We start from the raw sequence: 26,674 nt of genomic DNA on the forward strand, positions 1-26,674 counted from the left end.
TTCCATTGAACTGGAAGCTAAGAATGTCACCCGGCCAGTTTGGGCTCCTTATGCCTCTGGATCAACAGGCAAAGAAGGGAGTTACCATATTGGCTGGTGTGATTGATTCTGATTACCAAGAGGAAATCGGATTGATATTACATAATGGAGGTAAAGAAGGGTATGTTTGGAATGCAGGAGCTCCCTTAGGGTGTCTCTTAGTACTACCATGCCTCGTTACTAAAGTCAATGAAAAACTACAGCAATCCAATTCCGATATGACTACTAGCGGCCCAGACATTTCAAGAATGAAGTTTTGGGTCACTCCACCAGGCAAAGAATCATGACCAGCTGATGTGCTTGCTGAGGGAAAAGGGAGTACAGAATGGGTGGTGGAAGAAGGTAGTTCTAAACACGTTACGACCACATGACCAGTTGCAGAAACAAGGACTATTATTTCTGCCTTGTATGTGTGCATTGAATATTTTTGTTTTCTACACTTACAAAATATAAGATGTAAACAGGGCTAGTGCGTTTTCAGTTGTATGTGTGTTATATGTTAGGCGCAAGTATGACTTTGTAATTGTCTCTATCCAGAGATTATGGATGGCTTAAGGACGTGTACAGGTGCCAAGTTGACAAGGGTGGCCTGTGACCGTTCTGTCAAATTGGCTGGGCCATAATTCTCAGTGGTTTGACAATTATGATGTAGTTTGGCAGTTGTATAATGTGATCACTTCCACGATGAAATCTGATGTGATCACCTCCATGATGGGATCTGCTGCGAGTAGCATATTAGTTGAAAGGGAGTTTCTTCGGGGGTGTGGCCTACATCCAACATAGACAGACTTTCTGGCAAGGCTCATGGGCTTTTGCTCCCTCTAGATCCAGCAGGTGGCTCCTGTTCATCTGACCTACAGTTCTTGGGACTTGAGCTAGCAGCTTACCTGCTCTCTTGCAGGGACTTCAGCTAGCAGCTTACCTGCCCTTTTGCATGCCCATCTTGAGATGCCTCGGTCTTCACAGCCTGTGAGCCAGAACCCTGCTGACTTGCTGAACTTGGGTTTGACAGCCCGTGGCTGCATGAATCAGGAGAGGCCTCCAGCCTGACCCATGCTCTTGGGACATTCCAGCCTCTACACTGGCGTGAGTCATTCCCTTAATATAAATCTCTCTATATAAATATTTATATACTTTACTGGTTTTGCGTTGCTAGAGAACCTAGCCTAAGACAGGTGTTTCGAGCTTAAAATTAATTCCAATAATATTCTATCTCCACAGATTTCAGTTAGAAACTCACAAGCTACACAGAGGAAAAACAAATTACTTCCGTAGTAAAAGAAATCTTTTTAATCTGAATAAGATATTCTCATAAAAATCACTTATTTTGTACCAAAATTCTCATCCACTTCTGAAAACCTCTGTAAGTGAGAAGGAGGCATTCTGCATCCACTAAACCAGCTGTTAGTCAATTTATTTAATATTTTCAGCCAAATCCAAGGTACGCTTGATTAAACTGAGCTTATATCCTGGGATCACTAAGAGCATGTTGAAAACTAAAAGGCTAACTGTAGCCTCCTATACCCTAGCCACAAAATTTAATGACAAACTCTTAGTGACTTCACTGGAAGCTAATACCTGGAAAAGGAGTTTACTAGCCTATTTATTATACCTTGAATATCATTAGTAGGATTGAACAGGTCTTTTAGATGCCGTAAACGAGTTTAGGACACAAGGGAAAGAAATTAAAACAGAAACATGAAGAGGAAGATTTCGGGGAAAAAAAGTAGCAGAGACAAAAAATTAAGAGATGAAAATGGCTGATGTGACAAGTAGAAAGCAATGAATTGTTTAAGCAACTTAAGATCCCTATTCCTACCCTAAAATACTTTGAGTCTAAAGTTTTGCCAAGTATTCCATGTACCTAAATTTTTAATATGTGGATCAAAATGCATTATGAATGTTTCCACCCATTTAAAAAAAATCTGGGTAAGATGATTGTGTGTCAGCCACCTTCACCTTGGGTCAGGGAACTGAGCATGGTCAGTAAAATACTGGTGATAATTCACATTTCCTTCTTCATCTTCCTATTTCGTTTATATTGACTGTTTCAGTCACTGTGCAAAGGCTTTCAACTGTGTGGATCACAACAAATTATGGATAACATTGCAAAGAATGGGAATTCCAGAACACTTAATTGTGCTCATGAGGAATCTGTACATAGATCAAAAGGCAGTCGTTCAAACAGAACGAGGAGATACTGCATGGTTTAAAATCAGGAAAGGTGTGCATCAGGGGTGTATCTCTCACCATACTGTATGCCGAGGAAATAATCTGAGAAGCTGCTATATGAAGGAATGACGGGGCATCAGGATTGGAGGAAGACTCATTAACAACCTCGGATATGCAGATGACATAACCTTGCCTGCTCAAAGTGAAGAGGACTTGAAGCACTTACGGATGAAAATCAAAAGCTACAGACTTCAATAAGGATTACACCTCAACGTAAACAAAACAAAAATCCTCACAACTAGACCAATAATAAACAGGGAAAATATTGAAGTTGTCAAGGATTTCATTTCATCTGGATCTGCAATCTACACCCATGGAAGTAGCAGTCAAGAAATCAAAAGACATTATTACATTGGGCAAATCTGCTGCAAAAGACCTCTTTAAAGTGTTAAAAAACAAAAATTTCACCTTGAAAACTAAGGCGCACCTGACCCAAGCCATGATATTTTCATTCCCATGTGTGTGCAAAAGCTGGAGAATGACTAAGGAAGACTGAATAAAAATCGATGCCTTTCAATTATAGTGTCTGACAAGAATATTGAGTATGCTATGGACTGCTAGAGAATGAATAAATCTGTCTTGGAAGAAGTACAGCAAGAACATTCCTTAGGAACGAGAATGGTGAAACTTCATCACGTATTTTGGATACGTTATTAGGAGGGGCCAGTCCTTGGAGGACATCACCCTTAACAGTCAGCAAAAAGAGGAAGACCCTCAGTAAGTTAGATCGGCACAGTGGCTACAAGTATGGGCTCAAACATAGCAATGACGGTTGAAGACGGTGCAGGACTGTGCAGTGTTTCATTCTGTTGCACATAAGGTTGCTCTGAGTTGGAAGTGACTGGATGGCACCCAACTTCCTATTTCATACAACTGATGTGCTCGAAGACTCATCATTTTTAATGGTATGACAAGGTAAGATGTATAGGCACTTCAGATAAGTGACCAAGACATTCTATGGCAGGATGAAAAAGGATAGCCAGAATCAAAACTTACTTCAGGAAGGAAGCTAAACCTATGACAACATATTAAGAGACATTCAGGTGTTAGTTTTATATGTTTACGCATGTGAGAGACATGTACTGTCTGTCCCTGTCATTTGGGTATTGTCCCTACCAATGTAATTCCAGTGCAGTTGACCATAAGAGCCCCTGTATCTCTTGCCTCCCAAGGTGGCTAGTCAGACAACCCCATTTCCCTGGACACACAGATCAGACCAGGGCTGGCACCATAAAACTGCTATGGCTATTCAGTCCTTTTGAGAGATTGGTAAGGAAACTGGGTCGAGAAATGGTATCCCTCCTGATACTGAGAGCTATATGGATAATGAAAGCCTGGAGATGGTGGTGGCCATTTTTAGAAAATTTACAGTATGTCTGAGAATGCCAGCAAAGTCAAGAGACTATAAACCCGAGTTCAATTTCACCCCCTTGAACTTTTACTCTAGCCAATAAAATCCATTTTTCTAAACTCCCAATGACTAAATTTTCTTGTTCACCTGCACTATGTTGGTGATATACTACTAGAACCACAAAATTTTAGAGTACATACAAGAAACCATGCCTTTCACAGTGAGAAAGGCTGTCATAAATGTCTTCAAATGTCTAATCAAAAATCCACATCATATGTATGTATCAATATTATTTTGACTCTGGTGTGCAGAAAAAAAAAAAACTTTCAATCTTATACATCATCTTCCTGTCAGTTTTTTCATTTAAAAAAATGGAAGCAGGGAAACAAGTTAAAGTGAGGATTAAATGACCACCACCAGTACTTAGAATAAGGCCTGACACTTTGTAAAGACTCAATAAAGGCTAAGTTTTTTTTAAGATTAACTGCATACTTAGCTCCTTAATACACAGAATACAAAGCTTAAGTGACATGCCTTAATACACAGAATACAAAGCGTAAGTGACATTTAAGTAATTGGACACCTTAGGAAAACCCTCTGCTTAATGAGGATATCTTGAAGGATATGTGAATGTTTAAAACTCCCAGTAAAATTCAGCACCATTTTAAACACTGATCTATATTTTTTCTTCCCAAAAAAAGATAAAGTGGCTCCTTAGGAAAAAATAAATTGAATAAAAACATGTTATTAAATGAAATTGGTATTTTCATTTGCAATTCTAGGATAGACACTAAAGCTCACAACATGGTACTTTCACAATTATGGAAAACGATGATTGTATCTCAGTTCTCTCAAATGCTTCCTGATTAGTCTTGAGACACCTTATTAATTCTACAGCCCTCCGTATCAGTGGGTTCCACATCCACAGATTGAACCAAACCTGGATCATATTCAGGAAGAAGCTTGCAAAAAGCAAAAAAATACACTGCACATCAAGCACTAGGTGAATGTAGTGATGTGTAGACATTCCCTGCTATAGCCTCCCGCCATTTCACAGATCCTCATTCTCTCTCCAGCACTCACTGAACACTGTTTGCCTTGTGTCTTGTTCGTTTGCTATTTGTGTTGTGTGCACCATTGTTCATTCACTATTTGTGTTGCATACACCCTTTGTTTCTGTGAAGAAGTGGCTCCTAAAAAACAATTAAGCAGTCAAATCAATCTCTCAAAGGCTAAGTGTGAAAGGGTAGAGGACAGTGAGAGGAAGGAGTTGAAAGCTTGTAAGGGATGGCTGGCTAGCTACCTAAAGCTCTACAGCCTGAAGAACTTCCAAGATCACGGGAGAATCGGCATTGACTGATGCGCAGGCAGCATCAGCGCTCCCAGAAGAGCTCAAGAAACTCAGAGAAGAGAAAGGCTACCTTCCAGATCAAGTCTTCCACTTCACATAGCATTTACACTGTATTAGGTATAAATAATCTACAGATGATTTAAAGTATACCAGAGGATGTGTGTCAGTTATACGCAAATACTATTCAATTTTATATAAGCAACTTGAACATTCATGGATTTTGGTCTCCCCAGGGCTCCCAGAACCAATCCTTGAGGATGAGGGACAACTGAACTCAATGAACAAGATGCTGTGTATAGTACAGTGGGTTAAGTGGAGCTGTTAAGACATCCTGGCTCGAATCTTGGCTGTTACCAATTTCAACCTTTGCAATCTTGGGCAAGTTTCTAGCCTTTATGGACCTCATTCCCCATCTATAAAAAACAGGGATAATTAGGATGTTATGTGAGGATGAAAGAGGTTAATACATGGAAGTGCAAAAGTCTTTGTTATGTACCAAGTGCACAATGTAATTTATAACTTTACTATTATTTCAGGAAAACAACTTTAGTATTACCTACTAAGTTTTATGTAACTGGTCATTTCTTAAAAATAACATTTTTAGTGATTCTCTGTAAATCTTAGATATACTTCAGTTTAAGAACTTGAAAAGAACCTTAGATATTAACTTGGCTAACTTACTCATATACACAAACAAAATGCCCGTGAAGAGACTTACTTGTATCATCAACTGTTTTTAGTTTGATTAAAGGCAATACTGAAACTAGAATCCAGGTTTTTTAACATTCTGTTTAATGTTCTCTCCTCTATACCAGACTGCATAGATCCTTAGGACTTTTTTCTAAAATAAGTAAAATAAAACTATTCATTGGGAATACATGGAAAAACTTTTCTAAAAACTGGTAAAAGTATGAAGCCAGTCAAATTACAGTTTAAATATCTTTCAAGAGTGATGTTCCTGTGTTTCTCATCCAGTCCTATAAATACAGATTAAATGTAAAACTATGACTCAAGATTTGGTGCTCAGTAAAACTGTAAATATGACACCGTATAAAAACATACATTGTAAGAACAGGTGGTCATTCAGATTCTCCCAAATGTTTACATATTCAACTTTATAAAGGCCAATATTTCAGATACAACTCAAGAAAATGAAAAATAAAAAGCTCTTTCATGAACTCTGTTTTCCTGGGTGACTCTACTTCTATGTTGCAGTTTGTTATTATTGGGAGGAACTGACAGTTAACTTTAAAATAGAAAACTGACTACAAAAGGGTTGGTTTTTTAAGTCTATTACTGCTCCCTCCCCCTGCTAGGTATTTTCATTAGCGCCACTATGCCAATTTTTTTTTTAGTATGTTGCTGTAAAAAAATTAGCATAGCACACTTACAAAAATATCTTGCTGGGGGAAGGAGCGTTTGGAAAATAAATGTAGAAGATGTACGTTATTTGCGTAAAAATACAGTAATTCAATTGTATATCATCAGTTCTTATAATAAAAATAGCAATAAGCTTTTAATATCATTGGCTTAGGTTGCTTTAGGAAAAAAGGCAAATGGGATTCTTAAAATGATTAACATTCATTTATGCCTACTAACACCTAATAAACAAATCTGCAACCAGACCAAAAAAAAAAAATACAACAAAAAAGTATCTATCTTTACCAATTTATTTTATACAAAACAGTAGCAATGTAGAATATGGGAATCTTCCGCTGCCACACACTCAAGTTGTGAACATTCCAAGCCAATGTATACAGTTTGGAGGGGAAGGCTAAACAAAAGCATCAACCATGCTACTGAACATAAGAATTGTTTATTTTTCAAAAAGGTTTAAAATTAGATAGCAATGTCTTCTTCATATTGCTCTCATCATTGAAGACTGAAGAAAAATAAAAAGTGATGTTGTTAAGTTTAAAAAAAGGGAGAAGGAAGGGAGAAACCAAGAGGCTGCTACAACACTGCCAGTCGAACCATCATACTTCAATATTTGCATACTTGATAGCAGCATTATTTTACTGAACCGTGTGCAACTACATGTAGAAACACATCAAAGCAAAATGTCATGGCAGTTATCAATCAAGATCCAAAAGAAAGAAAACAAAGAATAACCCTAGGATGAACACACTGTAAGTAGATGAACATAGGAAGAATGAATCAATATCTACATTCTTGGACTGTTCCATTCTGCCCCAGTAAGTGTCAACTCAATTGTCAACTGCGCATTTTTGGCGGATTTGAGTTTTTCCAGTTCTTAGTATACCGCATGCTTGGAACAAAGAGGGTCATAATAAATCCTTCTACACAATGAACTTTAAGTAGATAGCTGAAAATAAATTTACTACTTGTAAACACACACCAAGGGAAAAAAAAAAGATTTTTTTTTTTTATCTTTAAACAATCAGTGCTTTCAAAAGCGCATTATCTTCGATATCGACCTCTCTCCCCTCGGTCTCTGTCCCGATCACATAATCGCTCTCTTTCTCTCTCTCTGTCTCGGCCTCTATCTCGCTCTCTGTCTCTTCTGTTATCTCTGGGGCGGTCTCGCTCTCGTTCCCGATCTCTTTCACGGGGTCTACTTCTCCGGCCACTGACAACCGCTTGGGTGCGACGAAGAAAATCATCCACCCTCATGTCATAATCATGCTAGAAAAGGGAAGAAACAGGTCAGGCATGTCAAAAATTTCCACTGGAATTTGAGTCCCTATATTGTAGTTATTATCTGACAGAAAGAAAATCTGAAGAAATGCAGTTATAAACTCATAGAATGTAATTCTGGCATTGCTTAGAAAAAGGATTTTGATGTCTCAGTAATCAAACACCTATAACAAGAGGGTTACTCAAATCTCATTAAAAGTCATTTCAATCATGAGGTTTCCTATTTAAAAATCACTTCAATCATGAGGTTTCCTATTTCCAAATCTCATTAAAACTCACTTCAGTCATGAGGTTTCCTATTTAACTTTTCCATTCAGTCCCTTTAACAAGATTACCATATTAATGCTTTTCTGCAACAGGCTAATCCAACCTTTTTCTGTCCTGTAATTCCACAAACTAATCTGAACCAACTCTGCCCTCTTAATGCGGAATTACAAATTTTTATGTTCAAAATTTTCTTTTAAACTAAACTGTTGTTCATTAATTAATTATTGAATTTGATGGAAATTAAGAAAATATGTACTTCAGTAAAAATGCCAAGTCTGTTCCACAGAGAGCCAACAATGCACAAAAGACTAAGGAAGACAAAGAAGGGAAAGGTGAGCAACTACGTACATGGGTGCAATGGAAAGCTGTAACTGTGGCTACTTCTAAACTTGACCCTTGCTTTAGTTTAAGCTTTCTATCCTCAGTTCACAGCTTAACTTAAGTGAACTTACTCCCTTTTCAAGTCAACTTAAACAAATACACAGACATAAGGCTCACAAACACAATCATATACGATTATATATCACTATTATGTATAATGAATCTACGAATTTTACATAAGCATGAAATATATATACTAACCAAAAAAATTACAAAGGTCCAAGACATAGTAGAGCTTGTTAAAAAGGACAAGCATCCTTAGTAAAAGAATGCTGGAATGAATTCCTATTTTGAAAATCATATTATCATTCAAAAAGGCATTTTTAAAAAGCATGGCAACTACCTAGTCAATAGACTTTATCATATATAAACTTTGTACTTCCTTCTTCTGTGACTGAGAAAAACTAATCTGCAATTAGTTCAGAAGAAAGGCCTGGTGATTTACTCCCAAAAAATCAGCCACTGAAAATGCTATGGAGCACTGTTCTACTCACACACACGGGTCGCCATCAGTTGAGTCGACTCTGGTTCATTGAGACCCTATGTGTCAGAGTAAAACTGTGCTCCACAGGGTTTCCAATGGAGGGCCTTTCTTACCAGGCACCTCTGGCTGGACTCAAGGCATTAGCATTTGAACAGGTTAACCATCTACACCATCCAGGGACTCCATTAGTCAGTTAAAAAAAAAAAACCAAAAACAAGCCACTGCTACCAAGTCAATTCCGACTCACAGAGACCCTAACAAGACAGAGGAGAACTGTCCCACAGGCTTCCAAGGCTGTCATCTTTACAGAAGCAGACGGCCACCTCTTCCTCCCGCAGAGCAGCTGGTGGGTCAAGCTGACGACCTTTCAGTTAGCAGCTGAGCGGTTAACCACTGTACCACCGGGGCTCCTGATTAAACAGTTAAAACCAAAAACCCACTGCCACTGGGTCGACTCCAACTCACAGCGACCCTGTAGGACAGAGAAGAAATGCCCCACAGGATTTCCAAGGAGCGGCTGGTAGATTCAAACTGCCGACCTTTTGGATAGCAAGCATGAGCTCTTAACCACTGCACCACCAGGGCCGCTATTAGTCAGTTAGGATCCTCAACTTGTTTCACTGAATGTTAAATGTCTTAATTTAATTTTGAAGCATCAATTCTTTTTTTTGAGGATAAGGAAATAAATGAAAATGCATAAAAGTATTTCAAAGATAACCTAGGAAACTATTACTCTCTCAAATATGTATGCTCTTCATTTAGCAGGAACACAGAAGGATGTTTACTTGGCTCAGCATACACTCAAGAGAGCAAAAATAACTTCCAACTTTTATATGCTACTTTAACAACAAACTACCTTTCTCAGGCTATTAAACTTATATGCACATGGCTTAGACTTCCAACAAGTGGCAGGAGACAATTTCTACTATTCAATTTCTACAATTTCAAACAAAAGTACTATTTAAAAAAAAAAAGCTGTTTAATAAATAAACTCCGTCCCATTAGTATAATGAACAAGAAACCACTAACTAGAGATGGTTGCATGTCTTAGCATCAGTTTGTCATTTGCAAGCATCATTTTAAGAACCAGAGACAGAGGAGAGGTGAAACAATTCACTTGGATATTCGTTTCAACGAAAATTGGTAAAAATATAAATAAACAAGATTGAGTGCATATTTGTTAACTAACTTAACATGAACCATCTACCCTATGACAGTTAACTGGGTCAGAATATATGAAAAGCTTAGAAATACCCATTAGCAATATTAATTACATAGTCATACACCCTCTCCTCACTTATCAACATGGTTAGGTTCCAAAGACCAGGTCGTTAAGAGACATCGGTGTTATGTGAAAATGGAGGATGACATTAGATCACAAAATGGAGGATTACTACACCATTACATATACCAAATTATATATAACTTTCAAATGACATCATTACATAACTGCCAAACCACTGAGAATCAGGACCCAGCCAAGTTGACACATAACCTTAACCATCAAAGCCAGCATTACTCCCGTCTCACACCTCGCATTCATTACTGTCAGCCACACGTATGTCATTAATGGGCAAAGCAATCAGATAGATTTTTTACTAGTGTCATAAATGAGAAATGTCCTAATGAGACAGTCGATAAGTAAGAAGGTGTAATTAAGATGCAAGTGCAGAAAGAAAATACACTACGTAATATATACCTAGCATTACCTAAGAGTTATATATAGGGATTACCTAAAGTTAAGCTGTAAATGTGTGATTTGATAAGCAAAAGGAATATGATCTATATAAACAATCTAAAGGGGCATGATCAGCAATTTTAAATATAAACAAGTTGTAGATTACCTCAAAACAGTCTGCAGTAAGAATATGAAATGGTCCACCATTCAACACAATCCGGTATTTCCCACATTTACATTACCTACAGTATTCTAAGTAGTTCCCTCACACCTTTTCCTTCTCATGCACTTACTACTCGTTTATCTCTGTATCTTGCTTCATGTGGTACTGGATGATGTCCTGAGTAAGGGGGATGGGCTTGAGGAGGTGGAGCATGATGCTGATAGTACGGATGATGTGGAGGTTGTTCCATTCCTGGATAAGGGGGCTTAAAAAAAAGAGAACGACTTCCATAAGAATCTACCAAATAGTCTTATAAAGCAACCGTTCTTAGGATCTCTCCACTCAAAACACCCCCTAAACAAATAATCTAATCTGACTAGCCATTCACTTTGATGACATTAAGCTTCTTCAAATACCCTTTGATTGCTGAAAATACGTGTGTAATAAACTCTCTCAATTTCACATTTTTAAGATTTAACATGTTTACACTTTTCTATCCATATTACTTAAATACTAATAGAAATAGCAAACACATAGTGCTTACCATGAGCTAGGCACTGACCTAAACACTTTGTCTCATTTAATTCTGACAGCAAGCCTATGAAATAGTGAAAACTGAGGCACCAAATGGTTAGTAACTTCCTTAAACATCATGTTGTAGTGAACAGGTGGACCTAGGATACAACAGCAGACATCCTGGTTCTAGACTCCATGATCTCCACCACTATGCACTAACCTATACCTTTAAAAACAAAAAACAACAACAAAAAAAAAAACCCCAGAGTCTAATAAACTTTTAAATGTCATTATAAAATGAACGGAAATCAAAGGTTAACTTCTTAGTGTCAAGATAATGCAAGATATTAAATATTTTCATTTTTTAAATTTCAGAGAATGTAAAGGAAAAAAATCTTTAAACTGTATACAACAGCATGAAACTATATACTAAGTGAAGTAAGAGTCAGATAAAGAGGCCACATAAAGGTAGCATTTTTTTTTTAAGTTAAAAAATAATAAAAGCTACTTAAACTTCTGAGTTTTATTACTTGGCAATACTTCATCTATCTCCAATACCTTAAAATAGACTTTAAGTGACTGAAAGCATTCCCCTTGATAACGGGAATGAGACAAGGATGCCCTTTATCACCACTCTTCCGCAACATGGTGCTAGAAATCCTCACTAGAGCATTAAGGCAAGAAAAATAAATAAAGAACATCCAAATTGATAGGGAAGAAGTATATATATCCCTATTTGCAGATAGTATGATCCTATACACAGAAAACACTAAAGATTACACAAGAAAGCTACTGGAACTAATAGAAGGATTCAGTAAAGTAGCAGGATAAAAACACAACATACAACAATCAGCTGGATTCTTCTACACCAACAGGAGAACTTTGAAATGAAAATCAGGAAAACAATATCATTTACTATAGCCCCCCAAAAAGTAAAACACTTAGGAATAAATCTAACCAGGACGTAGAAGACCTATACAGGCATACCTCATTTTGTTGTGCTTTGCTTAACTGTACTTTGCAGATATGCGTTTTTTTAAAAATTGAAGGTTTTTGGCAACCATGCATTGAGGAAACCTATTGGCGCCATTTGTTCCAACAGCATGTGCTTACTTTGTGTCTCCCTGTCACATTTTGGTAATTCTCGGAATATTTCAAACTTTTTCATTATTATTGTATCTGTTATGGTGACCTGTGATTTTGATGTTACTACAGTAATTTGTTTTGTGGTGTCAGGAAACATGTTCATGTAAGATGGCGAACCGATAAATGTTGTGTGCGTTCTGACTACTCCATGGACTGGCCGTTCCCTCCTCTATCCCCTCTCCTAAGGCTTCATCATTCCCTGAGACACAACAATATTGAAACTAGGCCAATTAATAACCCTACAATGGCTTCTAAGTCTTCAAGTGAAAGGAAGAGTCGCACGTCTCTCATTTTAAATCAAAAGCTGGAAATGGTTAAACTTAGTGAGGAAAGCATGGTGAAAGACAAGACAGGCCGAAAGCCAGGCCTCTTGCGCTAAACAGTTAACCAAGTTGTGAATGCAAAAGAAAAATTCTTGAAGGAAATTAACGGTGCTACTCCAGTGAACACATGAATGATGAGTAAGCGAAACAGCCTTATTGCCAATACAGAGAAAGTTTTAGTGGTCTGGATAGAAGATCAAACCAGCCACAACATTCCCTTAGACCAAAACCTAATCCAGAGCAAGGCCCTGACTCTCTTCAATTCTATGAAGGCTGAGAGGTGAGGAAACTGCAGAAGAAAAGTCTGCAGATAGCAGAGGCTGGTTCATGCGGTTTAAGAAAAGAAGCCGTCTCCATAATACAAAAGTGCAAGGTAAAGCAGCAAGTAATCTAACTAAGGTAACTGATGAAGGTGGCTACACTAAACAACAGATTTTCGATGTAGAGGAAACAGCCTTAGACTGGAAGAAGACGCTATCTAGGACTTTCATAACTATAGAGAAGTCAATGCCTAGCCTCAAAGCTTCAAAGGGCAGGCTGACTGTCTTGTTAGGGGCTACTGCAGCTGGTGACTAAGTTGAAGCCAATGCTCATTTACCAACAGAAAATCACTGGGCTCTTAAAAATTATGTTAAATTTACTCTGCCTGTGCTCTATAAATGGAACAACGAAGCCTGAATGACAGCACATCTGTTTACAACATGGTTTTCTGAATATTTTAAGCCCACTGTTGAGACCTACTGCTCAGAAAAAAAGATTCCTTTCAAAATATTGCTGCTCACTGACAATGCATCTGGTCACCCAAGAGCTCGGAAAGACATATACAAGGAAATTAATGTTGTTTTCTTGCCTGCTAACACAACATCCATTCTGCAGCCCATGGATCAAGGAGGAATTTCAACTTTCAAGTCTTATTATTTAAGAAATACATTTTGTTTTAAGGCTACAGCTGCCATAGTGATTCCTCTGATGGATCTGGGCAAAGCAAACTGAAAACCTTCTGGAAAGGATTCACTATTCTAGATGCCATTAAGAACATTCATGCTTCATGGAAGAAGGTCAAAATAACATTAACAGGAGCTTGGAAGAAGTTGATTCCATCCCTCTTGGATGATTTTGAAGGGTTCAAGACTTCAGTGGAGGAAGTAACTGCAGTTGTGGTGGAAACAGCAAGAGAACTAGAATTAGTCATGAAGCCTGAGGATGTGACTGAATTGCTGCAATCTCATGATCAAACTTTTAATAGATAAAGAGTTGCTTCTTATGTATGAGCAAAGAAAGTGGTTTCTTGAGATGAAATCTACTCCTGGTGAAGATGCTATGAACACTGTTGAAATAACAACAAAGGATTTAGAATATTACATAAACTTAGTTTCTGTTTAGCAGAGGCAGGGTTTGAGAGGACTGACTAGTTTTGAAAGTACTACTGTGAGTAAAACGCTATCAAACAGCATCACATGCTACTGAGAAATCTTTTCTGAAAGGAAGAGTTAACTGATGCAGCAAACTTTATTGTTGTCTTATTTTTAAAAAATTGCCACAGCTACTCCAACCTTCAGCAACCACCACCTGATCAGTCAGCAGCCATTAATAATATCGAGGCAAGACCCTCCACCAGCAAGAAGATTCTGATTCGCTGAAGGCTGAGATAATGTTTAGCAATTTTTAGTAATAATGTATTCTTTAATGTACGTACATCTCATTTTCAGACATAGTGCTATTACACACTTAATAGATTATAGTGTTAACATAACTTTTATACGCACTGGGAAACCAAAAACTTCATGTGACTCTCTCTACTGCAATACTGGCTTTACTGCAGTGGTCTGGAACTGAACCCGCAGTATCTCTGTGGTATGCCTCTACAAAGAAAACTACAAAACGCTACTACAAGAAACCAAGAGATCTACATAAATGGAAAAAATATACTGTGCTCATGGATAGGAAGACTCAACACTGTGAAAAATGTCAATACAACCCAAAGTGATCTACACATATAATGCAATCCCACTCCAAATTCCAACAGCATTCTTTAACGAGATGGAAAAACTAATCACCAACTATTATGGAAACGAAAGAGGCCCCAGATAAGTAAAGTATTCCTGAAGAACAAAGAAGGAAACCTCACACTACCATACAGTCAAGGTAGTCAGAACAGCCTGGTACTGGTACAAAAGACACACAAACCAATGGAACAGAATTGTGAACCAAGATGTAAATCTACCTATGGACAGCTGATCTTTGACAAAGGGCCAAAGTCCGTTAAATGGGAAAAAGACAGCCTCTTTAACAAATGGTGCTGGTAAAACTGGATGTCCATTTGTAAAAAAATGAAACAAGACCCATACCTCACACCATAAATAAAAACTAACTCAAAACGGATATAAATCTAAAACTATAAAGATCATGGAAGAAAAAACAGGGACAACAGCAGGGGCCCTAATATATGGCATAAACAGAATACCAAACGTAACTAAATATGCATAAACAGAAGAAGATGAACTAGATAAATGAGATCACCTAAAAAGTAAACATACTTACCAAAAATTTCTCCAAGAGAGTAAAAAGAGAACCTACAGAATGGGAAAAAATTTTGGCTATGACGTATCTACGAGGGTCTAATCTCTAAAATTCATAGAAAACTTCAACACCTCAACAACAAAAAGACAAATAATTCAACTGAAAAATGGGCAAAGGATACAAACGGACACTTCATCAAACGAGACACTCAGACAGCTAACAAACATGAAGAAATGCTTGTGATCGCCCTTGGAGAGATGAAAAGAAAGCCACAATGGGATACCATCTCACTCCAACGTTAGTGGCACTAATTTAAAAAAAAAAATTACAAAAAATAAATAAATGGTGGAGAAGCAGTAGGAATATTGGAACTCTTATACAATGGTGATGGGAATGTAAAATGGTACAAACCACTATGGAAAACAGAATGGTGGTTCCTTAAAAAACCAGAATCAGAAATATATGATGCAATAATCCCACTCCTTGTTATATACCCTAATGAAGTAAAAGCTGTGACACAGATATATGCATACCCATGTTCATTGCAGCATTACTCACAATAGCAAAAACACGGAAAAAACCTAAGTGTCCATCAACAGATGAATGCATTAACAAACTGTGGTACATGCACATAATGGAATACTACATAGTGATAGAGAGTAATGCTTAATCCATAAAACATGAAACATCTCACAACATGGATGAATTTGGAGGACATTATGCTGAGTGAAGTTAAGTCAATCACAAAAGGACAAATACTGTATGAGAGCACTATTATAAAGTAACAAGAAAAGGTTTACATACAGAAAAAAAGTCCTTTGATGGTTACTACGGATGGGAGGGAGAGGGATGGAAAATTACCAAATAGATAGAAGACACGCGTTAATACTGGTGAAGGGAAAGTCAATACACAATATAGGTGAAGTCAGCAAAACATGACCAAAGCATGGGAGGACACTGAGAGGAATGCAAGAAAGGGCAACAAAGGTAATTGGTAATTACTATAGCACAGACAATCCCAGCAACAACAGCATTAACAAACACTAATTCACGAATGGATACATAGGAAGGTAGGTATATCAAGAGGTGTGGGAGAGTATAAAGGAACACACCAACTTGCAGGTATAGATTTGGTAGTGGTGATTTTTACATACATAACTGTAGGTACAGCTTATGTATTAATACAGACAATAGAGCATAGAAGTGCCACAGTTAGGGCAGCTTCTTAGACATAAGCAAACGCCTGGTGGCACAAAGTACCTAGGCTCGAAGGCAAAGGACCAAAGACTCAGGGGACATCTACATCAATTGGCACAACACAGTTCTTAAAGACAAAGTTCTGCAACCTCCTTTGTGAGGAGCGCCTGGGGTCTTAAAAGCTTGCGAGCAGCCATCTAAGATACAACTATTAGTCTCAGCTGGAGCAAAGAAGAATGAAGAAAACCAAAGACTCAAGGGAGCAATTAGTCCAAAGGACTAATGGACCACATGAACCTATGCAACCCTGAGACCAGAAGAACTAGATGGTGCCAGGTTACCACTATCGACTACTCTGGCTAGGATCACAACAGAGGGTCCCGGGCAAAGCAGGAAAAAAACTGTAGAACAAAAAATCAAGTTCACAAAAAAGACCACACTTAACTGATCTGACAGAGACTGGAGGGGCCCCTAGACTATGGCCCTAAGACACCTTTGTGAACTGGAACTGAAGCCATTCTCGGAGATCACTTTTCAGCCAAACCATAGACAGGCTCATAATATAAACAGTAACACCCAAAAGGAACGTGCTCCACAGAACAATCAACTATGTCAGATCAAAAGAACAACATTTATCCGAAAGCAAAGATGAGAAGGCAGGAAGGGGTATAAAATAACGACGAAGGGAAAACTGGGAACCTAGGATGGAAAAGGGGAGAGTACTAACACATTAGGGAATGAAACCAACGTCATGGAACACCTTACGAACAAACTACTGAATGAGAATTTAGTTTGTTCCGTAAACTTTCACCTATTGCATAATAAAAAAATTTTTTAAAAGGAGGGGGAAGCAAATAAATACACACACTGTAAGAACGTTGTTTTCTGAAAGAAAGGAAATAATTAACAATTAGGAAAAACTAGAGCTTAATTAAGCTTAGTTTTAAATAGCTATAAATTTACACCTGTTAGGGAGCACAATGCTCAAATATAACAATGATTGTGAGGATGGCACAGGACTGGGCAGTGTTTTTTCTGTGGTATTTAGGGTTGCTATGAGTCAGAACTGACTCAGCAGCACTTAACAGCAACAAACATTATTAACCTTTACATGTATTACTTGAATTTATTATCTCATCAATTCTTATGAGGTTGATACTATTCCATTAAATTGTAAGCACACAAAAACAGGCATGATGTACATTTCTCTCACCACTGTATACCTACAGTAAGCACAGTGCCTTGCACAGAGCAGATACTAAATATTTGCTTGATGAGCCAAAAAATAAACGAATGCCTATTAAGTTTTACAAAAGAACGAAAACTAACAAAGAGATATATAATGAAACTTGCCCAAGGTCACAGAGTTGGGAAGAGAAGGAAATATATTTGAACCCAGGCAGTTTGTACTAGGTAACCACTACAATAAACTATTACTCACCAATTAAGCCTGTCTATTAAAACAAATCAACAACACTTATTAATCTTTAATATGTATTTTAAGCCTCTTAATAGATAACTGTACTAATCATATGCCAAGCAAGTACCCAAAATACTAGAACTGCTAATGAAATTAAACAACTTGCAAAAATAGAATACAAACCATTCCTTGCCAAGGTGGTGGTGGTCCCATGTTATGAAATTCCCTCACATAATCATTGTAGGACTAAAATGAAAGATGATAATGTCATTATTACATACAAAACATGCCACAACTACAAAATAAATCAGATCCTGATTTTATCTACATGAAATCTATAAAATGAAATGCTTACCCCATTTAAAAACACATCTCGGCGAACTCCTGAAAATCGTCTGTTGGGAATAAGATTTGTGAAACTAAATTCAGGTAATTCATAAACTAGTTCCATGAATGTAATTTAAAACCAAGCATGAGTGAACCCAACTTACCTGTCTACTTCCTGGTATCGTGGATCCTTTAAATACCCTGTTCAAACAGCAAGCATTTTAGTATATCGAATACATAATTTTTTATGATGGCATTATAATTAAACCTTCCTTACCACTCAATTCAATTCTTTCCATGAAATATGTACTTTAAGTGATGCTATTATTCCATTTTCAAATTTTCTTCTGAGTTTACACGACAATCTAGGAAGTACCTAAATAACTTCATACCACAGAATTACAAACTGGTAGAGAGGCTTTAGTATGGATCTTCTAAGTTCATACCCCTAATCTGCCTACATAGAAAATTTCCTCATTCTGAACCACAGGGGATAAGGATAAGGGCAGAGAAGCTACTTAAAAGACACTGTAACAGGACTCTTAAAACAAAATGTTTATCTTCCACCTTGAGTATGTACATACAGGACTTGCTAAGACAACCATAGTTTTTAAAAATGCAAAATTTGAGGAGGGAATCAAAATTGTAAAAATGAAGATAAATGCATTTTTTTCTCCCCTTCTTATAGTCAGGACTCAGCAAATTAAAATGTAAAAACATGTGAGCAGCCATATTTCTAGGGAAAAACTAATTTCACTTTCTAAAATAGCCTCCCAGTTTGAGAAAGAATGAGGTTTATTAAGTCACTTGTTTAATTAGTGCTGCTAACACTCACTAATTTCCAAATTGTGTAAGTTTTTAAAGTGTACCACTGACTGTTTTAAATACGTCTTTTCTTAGATATAGTTTGCCAGTGAGGCATAGGCTATTTGAAAAGTTGCCTTTAGATTACAAACCAAATACCTCTCAAAAAACATGAAGTTAAAATTTTTAGTTAAAATCATATGGCATAATTTCAGTTTCCTATTAAAGCTATATGCCACATGAATTACTAAATGCCACAGGGAATAAAAGGCACAGGAGTATAATGAGGTCGTTAGCTTTCTCGAACTTCATTTAATTTTTAAATCTATGTGCAGGTTTAAGTTTCCACCTTTGCAATACTTATAAATTAGCTATTTCAAATAATAAATTATGATAATGAGTTATACTGGAATAAGCCAGACAACCATAACAGAGCAGGGAGGAACTACTAATGAGATTCCCTAAGGTTTAAGTACTCATGTCTGAAAGTTTCTCACTTCTAGGAAGTTTACGAATATGACAGAAGTGTATGTATTTTTAAAAAATAATTTTAAGTCAAATATCTGCAGGATTATAAAATATTAACCTGGTCTCTGGTGAAACTCAGGGGGATAGTCAATCCTTGGTTTCTTTCTGCTGTTATGAATATCATAATCTTCTGGTCGACGCCTACACAAATTAGACACATTAGAAATTAAACTAAAAACAGCTGGGAGAACAAACAACAAAGCAAGAGTTTTTGACAGAAACACGTACAAAGAATAGCTCATCATTTCCTTTAAAAAGTCTTAATTTTTGGTGAGCACATAATCTTAAAATTCCTAGATTTTAATTCCTCCAAATTACTACACACCAAACCTTAAATATATTGCTTGAAGTAGTATTACTCTACAGTCTCATGCTATGAGATGCGTAGAACAGCAACCTGCTCAAAACATGTAAATCACATTTTAGTATTCTAAACATAAGTAAACGAGTCACCTTCAAACTAAATATCCAGTTTAACAAAACATTTCCCAATATAATGTCTCCGTTCAGGTGAAAAAGAAAAAAAACCCTACCATCATTATACAGTAAGTAACTAAATCCTATATATTTAAAACTTGATAAATCTAAACAAAATTAAGAAAGTCTTAAAAATTTTCTTCTGCTTGCACAAAATTTTCACATAATCATACAGAAAATCTGATACTTATTAAAAGCAAATTTACACGAAATTTTTCAAAATCTTTATATTCTGAAAAACTAATTTCTACAGTTAGTAACATTTAGGAACTAAGGAATTTTTTTTCCAAAGACAGTCACTGAAAGTAAAATTGGCTTTTAAAAATTGGCAAGTAACAGGGTCAGTCTTCATAGTTCATAAAACTAGTTCAAAGCATATGCTTTAGAACGTGAAATTTTACTGTCTGCAGAGGGCTGCTCTTTACTGTCTTCCAAAAATCTCAACAGTTGTTTTAAGACATCATTAAATACACTTCATTTTACTTAGCATTTAGTAAAGAGCTAAACAAAACTTATAAAAATCCAAGTTTTTCAGTACTAAATATATCTTTTTACCTTTAGTGTCAAATAAAAACTTTAAAATAACCTGACATCACTAGGTTTTCAGCTAGTTTTCTAAATACTGTTTTTAATAATACAAGTTCAACTGTTTTATTTAGTCAACCTGTAAAGTTAACTGAAATAACACCAAGCCCCCCAACAGAATAAAAGCAGTTGCATCTACAATAAGTAAGACTAAGAAAATTAAAAGCTGGTTTAAAAAATAAACATACCGCTTTCTTGTAGTTTGGGTAGTGCATTTACGACCGGTATAAAACATGATAGTAACAGTTCATATAGTAGTCCAACTACTGACTTTAAGCTGTAAGCCACATACATAAATGGAGGCCCTGGCAGGCTTGAGAGAAGGTGTAGTGGTGTAATAAGTATAGTTTGCAGTCCATTGCAAAACTGAGGTAAAAACTTCATTTGTATATACTGTATTGCACTGGAAACCTCTTAGCTTAAAACTTCAAAAGACATCTTGGTGCTCAGTCCTTTTAGGCCAAAAATAAAGGGGCTCTGCCAGGTTTCCTCCTACCTACTCCACATCGTCCTTTTTAAGCTCAAAGAAATGGGGGCTCTTGTTGGATTATCTGTACCTACCACAGGATGTTTCCACCAAAAGGAAACTTAACCAAAGGTTTCATCCCATCAACCACACTTCCAACAGTCTTTAGCAGAATATTTTAGATTTAGCTGTATGCAAATCTATACAGGGGAAGGTGTTGGGTAGAAGGGCTTAAATCAGTCCTTTGCAAAGACTTCTCCAATTCTGTAACAAGTTAAACCCCCTTTTCCTGGAAAATGCTGTTTAGTTCATAAAGTAGTGATCAATAACAATGGCGATCCTCTAATAAACACTTTTAAGTCCACAGGTACTGCCAGCATCTGGAAAAGTTGTAAACAGACACAGCAACAGCCCTTCTTTTTGGTTTGTTGCCGGGTCTCCCAGGGCCACTTGATTCCCTTTGGAAAGAACCTATTGTTTTCAGAAGCTCAGCAAGATGTGTGAATTCAGTGGGTACATGTTAGAGAATATTTGGCAATGGGGTTAACACATCACGGTGGTAAAATCTGAAACAGTCCCAACAATGCTCCTCTTGAATATCAAAATAACTTAAGATATTTTATCCTCTAAATGAGGCGTCATCTTCTGTAAAAATATTAGTGATCCTTTATAAAGGTCCCATATCTGATAAGGATTATCCAGAGACACACCTGAAAGAAAAGGCTTTTTACAAAATATTAACAATTTTTGCAAATAAAGACTTCCTCCTCTTCCTTTCTAGCCTGTTCTCAGTAACAAATGCCTACCTCATTTCAATTGTATTATCAAAATATTATCTAATCTACATTGACTATCACTCTTTAGAAAATACTTTTTTCTGCATAAGGAAAGATCCCCATTTTCCTCTTGAAAAATGACAGAGACCAAGGTGACCATGTGAAATCCTCAATGAAGCCACAAACTAGTCCATGCAGCTTGATTTGAGGATTTTCTCTTTCTTCTTTACCGCAGGACAAACTTTTGACGAATCACATTCCTCCATCATGTTATTCTGATACATGTGCCTATTATCAGTCCAAAGAACGTTTCTAACCTTCCCACATCCCGGACTGGTTCTCGACGGGATGGACGTCCTCTTGATCGGGGCTGAGAATGCATTCTTCTCTTGTGACGCATTTTATGAATGACCTGATACAAGTCAATACTTTCATCCGGGGGAAATAGAAGACAAAGCTGGGTTCCACATTCAAGTTCAATTTCCTGGAATGTGAAAGTAGCAATTTACAAGCTGACAATAAAAGAACCTTTCGATAGACTTGCACTTTCCTGATGTATAAAACTAAACACTGACTACAGGCTTCCTTCCCAAGAATGATGATCAAATGGGATTCCCTTTATAAATCTTTCAGATTTGTAAAATCTTTCAAAAGTGTTTCATGTATTTATACAAAGGGTAAAATTTGAAAGTATGGAATCTCCAAAGTTAGATTCACAAACACAGTTGCTTAAAACTCTGGCTGTGACAATCACATTCTGCAAAGGAATATTTCTTTGTTCAAAATACAAAAATACCAAGACAAAGTTATCCATTTTAATATAATGGTAGAAAAATACATACGTAAATCTCCATGAAAATACTTTTACGTGGCATACAATTTGTAAGAATCAGTATCTTAATTCATGAAGAACAGAAATATAAATTATATTAACTGATACTTATTTACTAATAACAATTATGTTAGTGTCAACAATTTTAATACTTATGAACTGCTAAATATGCTGAAATACATTAATCCATGGTGGGCTTTTTAAAATTAGCTTTTCTTTTCAGTTACCAACATTTTCAATTATGAGCAATGAAAACAGTATTACTTCTAGTTCAGAATCATGTGTGGGAACTACAGAAGACAAAGATTTGGGTTTATTTTAAATCAATTCATTATTTGTAGACTTGAAAATCTGAATATAAAAACTTAACCTTCTTTTCATAAAGCTTCCTTCTATTCAGAAAACCTCAAAGATGTTAAATGGTATTTCTAAATATCATACAAGGTGCTAAATCTGTTAAAAGGGACAATACAATAAAAAACCACTTAAAAGCAGACCAATGCTCTTAAAAATTTTCCCTTCAATTGTATTAAAGAAACTACCATACAAAGCTACCTGTATTTCAACATTAATGAAGATCTTATTAATCTGCTATAATCACAGTAAAAACGAGCTACAAATGAGTATCTTCCCTTAATCTTTCATATAAATTCTTTCAGAAATGGTTTTAAAATATCCTTCAATAAATATCGCTACATGGGTCAATTAAATGTGTTTCTTAAAGGAGCAATTAAAATGACAAACCTGTCCATCACGTCCGATCTTTACTGGCTTATGTTCATTCCAAGGATTGGTGAGATGAGCCGACTTAGTGAAGGGTAATTCACGCCTAAATACAAAGTAGTATCACTTACATTCCTTTGCAGAATCTTGTAAGGACCTTATACTACTTCGGGAATGGCTACCTGTGTTAATTATGACTTAAATGAAACTAAAATGTAAAGAATCACTTAGACTGGTAGAGCATATTCCCTTTAGAGACAATGCCTTCGGAGAAGAGCTCTTACCACAGTCTCCATCGTATTCTCAAAAAAAAAAAAAAAGAAAAGAAAAAACTATATATAATACAGCACTTAAGAGCACAGGCTTTGAAAACATGACAGTTCTGGGTTTTAAATCAGTTTGCTAGCTCTCTCTCAACTTCTTTGAGCCTGAGTTTCCTCATTTTATAAACAAGAATATCACCAGCCATTTCCTAGTTGTTTTTAGTTTGTAAATGGAATGACTTATGTAAAATGTTAAGCATAAGCCTTGCTTCAGTGTACTCAAAACACTGTAGTAACTATTTTTAGAAAGAAGCTGAACCTTAACCTGTTAATAACAAATGAAAATAGAAGGGTTTCCTATCCTTAGTTCAGAGTTGTTTTCTCAGATTCAAGTGTCCTCCCCTACATTCAATAAAGCAATATTCTCCACCACCTATGGGATGGCTCTTGAGTTATACAATACAAATTTATATATGTGTGTGTACTAATTATGCCCTCATTTACTACTTAATGCCCTTACTACAGGGCAGAATCTATATAATTTAAACACTCTGACTCAGTTTCATTACTTAAAATTAGAGGAATAGTGCAAAATGGTCTCACCAAACTTAAAAAAGACAATCTACACCTTTACAGTTCTGTATCAAAACAAAGAGGACAAAGATAAGTATTTGTTGACTGCCAAGGAATAATCAGAAATTAACAGCATTCAAAAGGATTTTATCTATGTATAAAACCAGCATTTAATGCCAAATTAAATAAATTAATAACTGGCTTTAAATATTTATTGTACCTACTATACAAATGAAACTGCTGGCTAAAAGGACATACAGATTTGAATATGCAAGTAGCTTGCATCCCCACTCTTTCTTCCACACCATCAGAGAACAGGCATACGCAATTTTATCAGAGTTCGTAATATAAACAGAATAGAGACTTTTTTTTTATGGGTAGCAGAGGGTGGTATCTATTTTGAAAGAAAGAGAAATAATCACAAAATGCTTTTTAGAAGTAGTATATGGGATAAGCCTGAAAGAAAAGTGACTCAGGTGAAGCCATATACTGAGAGGTAAGGCAGGGTTTTGTTTGAAGCAAACAGAAGGGCTTGAGCAAAGGCACAATGGAGAAGGGAAAACACAATCAAGTAACTCAGTCCAGTGGATAAACTACATATCCGTTTTTTCTAACTTTATTTTAAGGTGACTATTAAATGCTCAGACTTTACATAATTTTTTAAAATCTCAGAAAAAAATCTGACACAGAATTATGTCTAAAGGTAAATTAACAAGGCAGAATACTTTGTGGTGGTGGTGGTGAGACACATATATGGAGGAAGGAAATAGTGAGTGATGGAAATGTCCACTAGGTATTGCCAAAAAGCTTGTATTCTTTGTCTCATACACATCTTACTTCACATCAAGAGTGATTCAAAAGAGTATATATATATTTTTCCCTTTCCAGGTGTCAGAGATAAAAAGACTATCATTAGGTAACTAGTATCCTATGAAAAGCTAGAATAAATCTATACCAAAAGCTTAGAACATCCAGAAACATAGTTAACATTTCTTTGTGTTTTGTATAATACTTTTTAACCTTGGTTTGGAGGTTTAGGGTCATGGTTTCATGGCACACCCCAGTGAATTGGCCTAATAACATGTTCAGTCCTTCTGTTCTACCTCCTAGTCTGTTGTGTAGTGCCAGGGATCTTAAAAGCTTGCAAGCAGCCACTCAAGGCACAACTGGTCTCTTCACCTGGAGCAAGAGGAAGAAGGAGAGTCAGGAACAGAAGAAGGATACAGAATGTGTGGCTAACTGCCTCCATGAACAACTGCCTTCTTTGCCTTGAGACCAGAATAACTGGATGGTGCCTGAAACATTTTGATCAAAGAGTCTATAGAAGAATACTGATCAAAAGGGGGAAAATATAGAACAGAATTTAAAATTCTAATGGACTCTAAACTTTTGGAGCCATGGAGGCTAGATGAATCCCTGAAACTACTGCCCTGAGATAATCTTTAAACCTTAAACCAAAAACATCCTCTGAAGTCTTCTTAAAACCATAGTTTAGCTTAACTAGTTAAGAATGTCTGCCTTGAGCACTGTGCTCTTGCAGTATCTATCTATATGGGAAGAAACTGACAACAGCAACTTGAAAGATTAGACAGGAAATGCAGGGGGCAGTGAGCTTATGTTAATGGTTGAGGACAATTCAGAAAAGGAGGGTGAGAAAGGTTGCACAGCTCGAAGAATGTAATCAACGTCACTGAATTGTACATATAGAAACTGCTGAATTGGTGTATGTTTTGCTGTGTATATTCCCAACAAGAACAAAATAAATAAAATTTTTTAAAAGTGTGCTACAAAAAGAAAAAAAATACTTTTAAAGTTTTCCTCTGATTTGCCAGTTAAAAAAGTTACAGGAAAATAACAAATGAAAATCTATAGCCACTAAAATACAGGAAGATCAAAAATATTACAGAATAAAATTATCACTAATTTAAATATTTGGACCGGGCAGTGTTTCATTCTGTTGGGCACAGGGTCACTATGAGTTGGAACGGACTCAACAGCACCTAACAACAAAAACAGTAATTTAAATTTTAGTAATGGAATACTCAAGATCTAAAATAAAGGTACATGCCCAGCTGGTTGAGGTTGTTTGCTGGTAGTGGCTCTAACTAGATTCAAGAGGTATGTATCCACTGTGGCTGAGGAGTCACCTAGGAATTAGAGTAAGTTAAGAGAAATTGCAGGTCTTTCATTTATGGTCATCATCCTTACTGTATCCTGTCTTCAGGATCTCAATTATAGAACAGGCATCGTAACAATTATGTTTTGAGTAGATGTGTTGAGAAGCCTACAGATGGCTGGCTCTCTTACTAAGGGCCCTACAGACCATGGGGTCTGACTTAAGTGGCTCACCAAACGGGGCAAATTTAACAAACATAAAACTGCAAAGGTTATTATTTTCTGAGTAATGATTTGGGTATTAAAGTTTATGGAACAATTGAGAGAGCCTGTAAGGAAAGAGGAATGGGAAATTTGACACTGAAGTGAAAGGGTTAAGTATAAAACAGTGAATTTAATTCTGGATGAATAACATTTCATAGATTACAGCCTTACTCTGAACTACTAATTCCAGATGGCAACTTAAATAAGTGAGTTTT

General features: G+C 36.4%; 1 protein-coding gene across 4 annotated transcripts in view; it reads right to left on the reverse strand.

Moving 5' to 3' along the window:
- Positions 1-3,899: 3,899 nt before the first annotated feature.
- Positions 3,900-26,674, reverse strand: part of YTHDC1 (YTH N6-methyladenosine RNA binding protein C1) — a 46,866-nt gene continuing 24,091 nt past the window's right edge. For 2 of the 4 annotated variants that reach the window (XM_004383340.3, XM_004383339.3), the window contains 8 exons: positions 23,266-23,350; positions 22,007-22,173; positions 19,444-19,526; positions 18,218-18,254; positions 18,082-18,121; positions 17,910-17,972; positions 10,735-10,869; positions 3,900-7,619 (listed from right to left, as the gene is read on the reverse strand). In XM_004383340.3, coding sequence (XP_004383397.1) covers positions 7,395-7,619; positions 10,735-10,869; positions 17,910-17,972; positions 18,082-18,121; positions 18,218-18,254; positions 19,444-19,526; positions 22,007-22,173; positions 23,266-23,350 — 835 coding nt within the window. In that variant the 3' untranslated portion in view covers positions 3,900-7,394. Of the gene's footprint in view, positions 7,620-10,734; positions 10,870-17,909; positions 17,973-18,081; positions 18,146-18,217; positions 18,255-19,443; positions 19,527-22,006; positions 22,174-23,265; positions 23,351-26,674 lie in introns of all 4 variants that reach the window. The other 2 variants (XM_023737792.1, XM_023737793.1) reach the window with 1 other exon arrangement.

The sequence above is a fragment of the Trichechus manatus genome, unplaced genomic scaffold (genome assembly GCF_000243295.1).
Source record: "Trichechus manatus latirostris isolate Lorelei unplaced genomic scaffold, TriManLat1.0 scaffold00108, whole genome shotgun sequence".
NCBI classification, from domain to species: Eukaryota; Metazoa; Chordata; class Mammalia; order Sirenia; family Trichechidae; genus Trichechus; species Trichechus manatus.